The following is a 10,227-nucleotide window of genomic DNA, read 5'->3' as shown; positions in this document are numbered from 1 at the left end:
AGGTAAAAATGTCAGAAGTAAAAATGTCAGAAGTAAAAATGTCAGAGGTAATCAGATGTCAGACGTAAAAAAAATGTCAATGGTAAGAATATCAGAGGTAAATAACTAAATATTTCAGAGGTAATGTCAGAGGCAAAAAAAAAAGAGACCCGCGGGTCTAGCGCTCACCCGAGTATCGCAAGTTCACCTTTCACGCAGTCACTAATCTAAATTATTCACAGCTCTACTAAAATTTGACCAGGCATTCTCAAGTAGAAGATGAAAATGTACAATAAGGGCCCAAATTTTAAAGATTCCTTAATTTGGGGGGATTGGGCCCCCCTGGGGCCCTCTGGGTGGGGCATGGTGCCCATTTTGATAAATTGAGATCCTGACCCCCTAGGGATGCTACCTGCCAAGTTTGATGAAAATCCATCAAGAAGTTTTCAGGAAGAAGATGAAAATGAACAATTGAGGCCCCTATTTGGACCTTACCAACCTCCCCCCCCCCCCGCCCCCAAGAGGGGCACCCCTGGATCTACTATGAACAAACTTGAAACTACAGTCATTAATGTATTCACTCATAGTATTATCTTAGCTCTATAACTTCTGATTCTAGAGAAGATTTTTAAAGATTCCTTCATTTTGGGGGTTTGGGCCCCCTGGGGGCCCCCTGGGTGGGGCACGGTGCCCATTTTAACAATGTGAGTTCCTAACCCCCTAAGGATGCTACCTGCAAAGTTTGGTGAAAATGGGTCATGGGGTTCTCAAGAAGAAGATGAAAATGTACAATTTAGGCCCCAGTAGGACCCCTCCCCTGGGTCCCAAGGGGGGCACCCCTGATTCTGCCATGAACAAACTTGAAACTACAGTCATCAATGTACCAACTCATAGTATTAACTTAGCTCTATCACTTCTGGTTCTAGAGAAGAAGATTTTTACAGATTCCTTAATTTTGGGGGGTTTGGGCCCTCTGGGGGCCCCCTGGGTGGGGCATGGTGCCCATTTTAACAAATTGAGTTTCTAACCCCCTTAGGGATGCTACCTGCCAAGTTTGATGAAAATCGGTCTGGGGGTTTTCAAGAAGAAGATGAAAATGTAAAAAGTTTACACACGACGGACGACGCACGACGCACGACGCACGACGCACGACGCACGACGCACGACGCACGACGCACGATGCACGACGCACGACGCACGACGGACGCCGGACGAAGGGCGATCGCAATAGCTCACTTGAGCCTTTGGCTCAGGTGAGCTAAAAATGTCAGAAGTAAAAATGTTTTACCTCTGACATTTTTACCTCATTTTTACTTCTGAAATTTTTACCTCTGACATTTTTACTTCTGATATTTTTACGTCTGACATTTTTAAATCTGACATTTTTATTTCTGACATTTTTACCTCTGACAATAATTTTACCTCTGACATTTTTACCTGGCACCAACAAAATGACGTGGTCCCGCCTAGTCTCGAGCACTCTACAGAGTGGATTTGGCGCTATAGAAAATCATATCAATTATTATTACCATTACTATACCTACAGCATCGCCTATTGTGTTGAGCCCTGTGTTGAATGTCGTCTGCTCTGTAGAACCGAGCTTCATTATTCCTGTCGGAATACTCTAGACATAACAATATAAAATCTGTGCATAGAAGCGAAATTATGATCGTTGTATTTTAGAGAGGTTAGAAAATGTGGCACTTTTATCGTTCTTCTTCATCATGTATATTGAACGTTCATGGGGGCATCTTTTTATATTTGACTTGAACCAAGTGCAATGACACCACAAACAATAGCACTGAACTTGAAATCATCACAGTGTATGCTCATAATGATACTGCGTATCGATAATAAATAATACTGTCTTTCTTTATCCACTGCTCTGGCAGAGGGCCCTGCCCTTCTTTACCCTATACAGCGTTTCCCGGTACTCATAAATATTATACAGTGTACATCTCGTCCATGACGTAAAGGCAAGGATAGGGAATCGAACTCGAGACCTCCGAATAAAAGTCGAGAGTCTTATCCACTAAGCCACAGTGCCCCTATTTTTATGATAAAATCAGCCTCTACTCAAAAGCAACAGAGAGCTAAACAATAATTCCTCACTCGTTATAAGAGAAGGATTATCATACTATCATACGCTTCGCAGTGCGGGTAGTGTATACATGAAGCACGCGGCTTCATCGCATTTCAGACATAATGTATGTCCCCGTTTTGAAGAGCACATGTTTATTTTGTGAAATTAACATGTATTAATTCTTCAAATCATACTTTACACTGTGCTGACTGCAAATTTGCAGTTATTCAAATATTCTAATCAAACAAATACAAGTGATGATTATGAAATTTCAACTTCAACACATAACATTGCTCTGCCGAGATCGATTTTACTGGGCTTCAGGCTTCTGAAGCAGCCTATGCTATGAATCTTCAGGAGTAATGAACATGAAAAAGGGGTCTCAGAAGAAGAAGAAGAAGAAGAAGAAGAAGAAAGAAAGAAAAAAAAAAGAAAGAAGAGGAATAGGAGGAGGAGGAAACAAGCTTGCCACATTTGCCGTAAAGTTTGCAAGTGAATAAATGTGTGGCAATAAACATCGCGACTCTTCAGAGAAGTATACGATAGATAAAGAAGAGGAGTGTGCAAATACAGATGTACTGCAATGTAATAACCTTGCACCTGTTGTGAAATATCATGTTAACAACTCTGAGGACCATGCGTATATACCACAAATTCCTTTTCCATCGTACATTATTGTGTAACCTTTGAGTATGGTTGGGCTAACTCTGCTGGTTTATCACCCGATTTGTGCCCAAGATTTGTTTCCTTCCCATCCAGGGGAACAATACATAATCATTCAAATACGATTTTTTTTTTCTGACGACACACATAATTATGCATAATTTCGTACACGAGCAAGTTAAATAGCAGTTTTTAGAATTAAGGTGAAAGATCTCAGTATGAATGAAATGTTATAATGTTTTACCTTTGTGCCAAGTTCAGTGTCGAGAAAACAGCTCGATCAAAACGATGCATTATTAAACATGGTCAAAACAGATTTGACCCATTTCTGATAAAACGTCGTTCCCAAATTGAATTCAAATTCGTAAATATCTCATTCACTCACTACAAATAAGATATCAGTTGGATGGATAACTCATTAATGACGTATAATACACATTGTACTCTCCGAATTCTTTAGACTGGATATCACTGTATAAGATTGTGGTGAGGGATCTCCAGAATTAAATTGGGAAAAAGACTGAATTCTAAATCTATTAGAATGAGATTTTCAATCTAATTTTGGATTGGTCCCTCATCTCAATCTAAAGCATAGTAAAGAATTCAGAGAGTATGAGAAGCGAGATTGGCAACACATTAATCAATTTCGTCTGGAAACAGACAATAATACAAGTAATACATTCACATAAAATGCGAGGAAGGTAAAGTGTAGCCCCTTTCATGAGCCCCAATGTTCTTCTTTAAAATATGTGGTTACACTTGATTTGAAAATAAAAAAGAAATCACAAAACAAGTTTGACGAGAATTGTGAGAAATATGCATGAAAAATAAAGATACTGTACAAGCGTACGTCCTCGTGCAGCCATAAGTTAGCTTGAAAATTTTTCACATATTGTACGGGCGGACCATGTACCAATAACATAATGTAGATAACTGCAAATAACATTTTATTCCATTTCTATGCATGAGTACCCACCACATACGAGCGGGTAATGAGCATGTAACGTTCAAGTCTTCGTCAACGGTCGTGAAGGAATTGACGTACAAACGTGTATCAAAGGTACAGCTTTTTTTTCTTTTAGCGTCGAGATGTAGAACATTCGACATACACTCGACTACAGTCATCGTGATATCAAACGCATATGGAAAAGATATACACAGAGGTATTAGTTCGTAATTTGGAATTTCGCTATAGCAGAGGAGGCATGCTGGAATGTCATCCTCAACAACTGATCTTCCCTTTATTGACACGAATGTAACTGGAAAAGGTAAACATTAAAAGGGAAAATCCATAACAACTGAAAATCAGTCTGAAAAGAAATGGTCAAATATATGACAGGCGAAACAGTGAATTTCTTTTTTATCAAAATCGAATTAAAAGTAAGGAAGTTCGACCACTAATAATTGTGAAACAGTTCTTAAACAATTGACATGAATACGTTTATGAGTGAGCCGATGATGTCATCACCTCACAATTTTCCATTGATCGTGTTCCATTATACCTTTCTACTTCTAATTCTCTAACAATGAAATCAACAGTTGCATGTACAGAGAGAGAAAAACATAAAAAGTGAACGTAATATTCAATCAAACAGATCGGAGAGTCTCATTGGCCATGGTCAGGCTGTCGTACCGAGTCAACGAGATTCTGCCAGTGAATCTCAGGTATCTGTCCATATCTACACTCGATTCGGTTTATATCGTCCATATCCAGCTTCTCGTGCTCGCACAAAGACAACTCAATGGGCAGGATATAACGCCCATCCCTGCGGAACGCCACCCGTGCTGCCTCGCGCATAATGCTACGAGCATCTCTGCCGTCGACGAAATGCGGTGATAGAACCACGATGAAGCGGTAGCTCTCCCGGAGGCACCTTTTAATGGTGACCATTGTGTCTTCGCCTACGTCGAAGTCCCGCTGCTCGATGCAACCGCGCAAGTTACACTCAGCCTCGAGCTTGTTTAAAAGCGCCAGACTCCAGATCTGATCTCTTTCGTGGTAAGATAGAAAGAAGTCGTACTTGTACTGACCCTGAGGGATTGGCTCAATTCGCGGCGGTCTTGAATTTACGTGTTGAGAACATCCGGTCGTCGAAGCTAACCAAAAGTCGTCTTCCTTCAGGAGGCGCACGTAGCCTGGGATGGCATCCCTGTTGTAATGGTCAAAGTCGTCGCTGAAGCTGTCTCCATGAGTGTCCAGAGGTGTCGCCACCAACCTCAGACGGTACTCTTCTGCCTTCCTCTGCAGTATGGCAACGTCCTCCGGACTTTCCTCACTGACGCAACGAATCCACCGTCGGTAGGTCTCCAGCAAGTCGAAATAGTCGTCTTGCTCACTGTCAAGTGCCTTCTTGAATTTGGCCTTGGCCTGCCGGATATTCTTGAGCAGATAGTAGACTTGACCGAGGTCAGAGTAATCGGCGTGAACGATCCTTTCTCCTTGAGCTGTTTCAAACTCTTTCTTGGCCATGTTGAGCAGTTCCGTCCTCGGAGTGACATCGAACTGCGAGCGAATTTCTTCGTCTGTCACCGCATTGTCCTCGTACAAGGACAAATAGAGAACTCCGCGATATCGATGAGCAAACCAAGACCCCAGTCTAGAGATGGAACTGTCTAGGAGTGTCTTCGCTTCCCTATACCTCTTGAGCTTCACATATTCAGCTCCTACTCTTCGAGTTGTGATTTCATACTTATCATCAATCGACAGCCCTTTAATGTAGCAGTCGTCGGCATTCATGGTGGCCAGTTCCGGTGAATCTGGAAATATTCGCTCTAGACTTCGATTATCGGGGTCATGATTGAGCAATATCCCAATGAATACCCAGGACAGGGACAGGTAAGCAGAGCTGGAACTAATTTGAATGACATCATAGAACAGCTTGATTGCTTTCATGTATCCAGACTTAATCTTCGTTTGAAGTACATCTGACACAGTGTCCGATATTTTCCGGAGGTAGAGCATCTGCACGTCCCGGCGATACAGTGCCAGAGCATGATCAAAGAACCACTCAGCTCGCTGAGGACTGTTGCGACAGTAGCGGCCTAGGGTGGCTGCACGCTCCACATATGTCATGTAGCGAAAGCATCTCTTATCCTGTTCGAAGTATCGAATCGCGTGAGCCTTGTCTGCATACGCAAGAGCGCGATGAGGGTAGGTTTCGTAATTGCCATCACGCTTTCCCGACCTCGCGAAAATTGCACGTAATCTCTCCGTGTATGTGTGCGCTTCCCTCCAGCTGTTCTGTTTTTGGAGCAGGTGAACCACGTTACCAAGGGCACATATGTTCTCATGGTCATATCCAAGCACTTCTAAAAAGTACTCTTCAGCCTGTACTTCGTTTCCGAGCTCGTACTCGATGAAACCCTGTAAGTTGCGGACGGCAGTGAAGTATGTGGGTCTGTCATTGTAGTTCCAAGTTTCACTGGCGAGTACATCCTTAAACTTGGAAAGCACCAGCCTGTCAAGCCCCTTTAGTTCTCTCCACATTAGGTGGCAACCGAAATCCCGTATCTGGAGGGTGATGTTATCTGCCTCCTCGGGGAAGAAAACATCGACGTCTCTCTCCGCGGCGTCTTCGATCCCGCCAGCCGCCATGACGCGTCTCTGACGGCAATCGGATGTGTCGGGTATTTGGTGACGAAGAAAATACATGCTCTGGTTGGCTGTAGATCGTCACTCCATAATCCATTGCAAGAAAAACAAGGAGATGGGGCTCATATAACCTGGCAAGCAGGATGCATTCCATGCACAGCGTATCATGGGAGAATCTGAAAGAAAATATGAGAAAGCAAGCCATTATTAATATAATGTATCATAATATTATAGTGACATGAATACTTTGCTATATATTATACTCATAATACTTGATTACGATCATTGTTTTAACAATTAAGAGTAGTTAGTAACAGCCATCGTGTGTAAGAACATTGGAAGTAGATAAAAAGAAGTAGTATCTAAAAAAAAAGATGTGGGAAGTAAAAACGTCTTGACTGCAGGAGTACTGGTACAAAAGGGTGGCGTGAGTCGTAGTACTGGTGGGAGTAAAAGTAGTCATGGCTCCGGATAAAAAACAATCGGCGCCGTTGCTAAAGCCACTCTCTCGAATGTTTACCGTTGCTGATTGTACATGATGGTCAATTTTGTAAGTCTCATTCAATTTCGAAATAAGCCAATTTGGAGTTAGCTCGTGTGCACATGGGTACAAATGACATTTCTGTTTTCTCAGTTGGTTAGGCACTTCCCTCGTTTTCAAAGCAACAAAATTCATATGCTTGCCCGACGTATATTTGGAATTCATCAATCACGTTTAAACAAGGATGTTTAACTTGCGTAAACCAAGCAACCAGAATGGTCAATCAATTAACACTTGGGAAAGCATTCATTCCATTATTTTCCATTGAATGTATCATGGACTGTCAACGAAGGTCTTCTTTGATCCCATCAGCACCGCCATCTGATTATGTGCATGTAATTGCGCACATTCAGATGTCTGGACAATAACGATTGTGTAATCGGGCATCGTCACTGACCAAAGATTCGAAGAAAATGGCCTTAGGAAGCGTTGAATATCAGTTGCTGCTCATCTGCCCACGAAATAAGCTTGTTTAGATCTGTCTTCAGATCTTCTGGGCCATCGGGTTTCTTGATTCAATTCAATTCAATGTTTTATTTCATTTTTCGACAAGAACATATAAACATCACTTCTTTTTTTTGTAACAGAAAATCAGGTGCGTAAAACTATGTATGCGTAAAACTTACTTCAAATCACTTGTGTTTTATGATAATGTGTAATTATTGCAAGGTGCTACAAATATTATTGTATATTCTTTTCATCCTACATAGTTTTACGCACCTGATTTTCTGTTACAAAAAAAAGAAGTGATGTTTATATGTTCTTGTCGAAAAATGAAATAAAACATTGAATTGAATTGATTACTCGATAGAGGATGCAATCTGGTAATGTTTTGAACGAGCTAAAGAAGTGGGCCGGGTACAGACTCTTGTGGTGCTCGCGACTGAACTTGAGTAGAGGTCACGCATTTCTAATCAATGACTACTCTCTAATCTTGAGTTCAGCTAAACCTCAGTCCATCTCACATACTCAGATCACACATACTCACATTTTATTGTATGATAGTGAAACTGTTTTACATACACTGAATGGCACCCCCTCATGACACACACCTTGTGCTCGAGCTCATCACAGTATAGCTTCGTATAAGAGCTGCTTCAAATGATTACTCTATAAAGGATCAAGGAACTATGCACGCATACCAATCCTATAGGCCTACTTCTGGATGTGATCCGGAGCAACAACCAGTATCGATTGAGTCACTTATTCCTTTTACCATGACGGGCACATCATGAAAAGTTTCTCCATCAAAATACGTTTCTCACTCATTTACAAATAATCGATTGCTATAAACAGAAGGGCAAACAAGAAACGCCGACGAACACGTACAGTAACCCCTTTGGCGGAAGTTATTACATGTGTTACCATGTAGCCACAGCTTCCGTCACGTGTTACCGTGTTCCTGCACGCACAGGAATACCCGTGGATCAATCTTGTGTAGGTCTCACACACTGTTCTCCTTTCTCCAGGAGATTCCGTACATCTCGTGACAACTCGGCCATTATTGCACTCCTCTAATGAGTCAATTCTCATAAAGATAAATCCGACTTTAGAGCACAATAACTTATGGCGGCCATTCACTGGGGGACTTCCGAAGGAGATCAGAAGCACTTTCAATTGGTTATGCAATGACACAGGTGTGTTGCTCTGTCAGGGCATAAATTATCTTTTGTTAGGCCTACTTGAAGTTCCCCAGTTATAAACCGAATTGGTCTATAATTATACTCCACGCATTTGACTACAACAGCATGCATACACTGTTATACTATACAATGAATAAGGAATGACAATAGCTTTCGAGAATTTAAACACACATGAATTTTTAAATGCTCACAATCCAGGGTGTATTATCTTGCTCGTATATGGAGAAGGTCTTTAAGTTCATAATGGAAACAAGCGCGTTGAAATGTTCTCTGTTGCCATTGCATTTTGTTTAGTGTTTTTTTTTTTCTTTTATGCACATTATTGTGATTAAGTCACTGGAATATAGTTACAACTTCAAATGTCATGGATGGCCCATCTCAATAATCACGAAAGCAAATCGCAAAATAAATCACAGAGTCATCACACGTATTGATTTCTTCTGGTCCAATAATCTAATGCAATGAGTCTTTTACCTGTACTCTATTCTTTTGAGTGTAAACAACAACTCTTTTCTGCTTCGGACCATATCGTTATTTGTGTATTGTGACGAATGGCGTCCTTTGTGTACGTTAAGAGCATACGAATGACTGCCTTGAGTTTCTACACTGGCGGAGAGGTGCACATGACCGCAGTATGTTCATTCACGCACTTATGACTTTGAATCTCATCTGCTTCCCAGTGTACAGTTAACTCCGAGTTTTGTATAGATTTATCAAAGAGAACAAACACTCCCACACAGTCTAATGCCTCCCCCACTGGGCAGGCCTAGACGGGATTCCTATATATAGCGTGTGTTTCGCATGACAAAGCACTTCAAATAGTAGAAACGCTATGATCTATTCACTCGCAGCACATTCTGGTATGTGCCCTTGTGCAAATATATATCCCGTCACACATGTCTGCATTTCATGCATGTACAGTCAATAAAGGGGATGGCTAGTAACTGATCAGTGGGAGTCAGTGGGAATGTTGGGGGATGATTGCTCCAATCCTTGTGGGATTCATTTAAAAGAGTGCATTATATACAGTTGTGTGAAAATTATGAGGGGATGAGCATGTCCTCCCCTCACAACTTGTCATAGAGTTTGTACATGAAATTTGAAATTTCCAGTTTTAACGGCCCGTTAACGATCGCCCCGTCACTGTACAGGCATGCTAACTTGGAAACATTAAACTGCACATTAGGCCTACTTGAATATGAGACCATTTTGAAGCAAATAATTTTCACAAAACAATGGATATATAATGTACTCTTCAATAAATCCCACAAGGATTGGAACAATTATCCCCCAGTATTTTCACTAATTCCCACTGATCAGTTACTAACCATCCCCTATATAGCGGTCATTATATACACGAGTATGAAACTGCACAAAAAATCATCTTACAACTCTAAAGCTACATGCTACATCATTTTTTTAACTTCCAGACGATCCAAACAACACTCCACATTGCCTAGCGCTCTTTGAAAATTCATTGTGCGGTATTTCTGTGTCCGGCGTTCAAAACATTTCCGACGTGATGCTGCCTAGCTGGGAGTGCTAAGGTGTACGAGACATATCTCACTTGTTTGAAGTTTCATAAATTGAAATTTACCCGAAAAATGCTCGTATTTCAGTGAAAGCAGATATATTATGGGCCTATACACATCAATGAAAATTCGCACAATCCGTTTAAAAATTATGAATTACGTAGGCCTAACTTTTCTCATGTACTGTCACTGC

At 41.3% G+C, this 10,227-nt stretch overlaps 1 protein-coding gene across 1 annotated transcript; it reads right to left on the bottom strand.

The window, feature by feature from the left end:
- Window positions 1–1,173: 1,173 nt before the first annotated feature.
- Window positions 1,174–6,489, bottom strand: LOC139738886 (uncharacterized). Its single transcript, XM_071649516.1, has one exon. The coding sequence runs from the start codon at window positions 6,376–6,378 to the stop codon at window positions 4,333–4,335; it is 2,046 nt and encodes a 681-aa protein (XP_071505617.1). The 5' UTR covers window positions 6,379–6,489; the 3' UTR covers window positions 1,174–4,332.
- Between the last annotated feature and the right edge of the window lie 3,738 nt (window positions 6,490–10,227).

This window comes from Diadema antillarum, unplaced genomic scaffold (genome assembly GCF_040938485.1).
Source record: "Diadema antillarum isolate AM-2024a unplaced genomic scaffold, OU_Dant_1.0 seq00000772_RagTag, whole genome shotgun sequence".
Classification (NCBI taxonomy): domain Eukaryota; kingdom Metazoa; phylum Echinodermata; class Echinoidea; order Diadematoida; family Diadematidae; genus Diadema; species Diadema antillarum.
This window is presented reverse-complemented; position numbering and strand designations above follow the sequence as displayed.

What these genes read in the sequence shown, in the direction of transcription:
- LOC139738886 (XM_071649516.1), bottom strand. Translation starts at nt 6,378, where the DNA reads ATGTATTTTCTTCGTCACCAAATACCCGACACATCCGATTGCCGTCAG.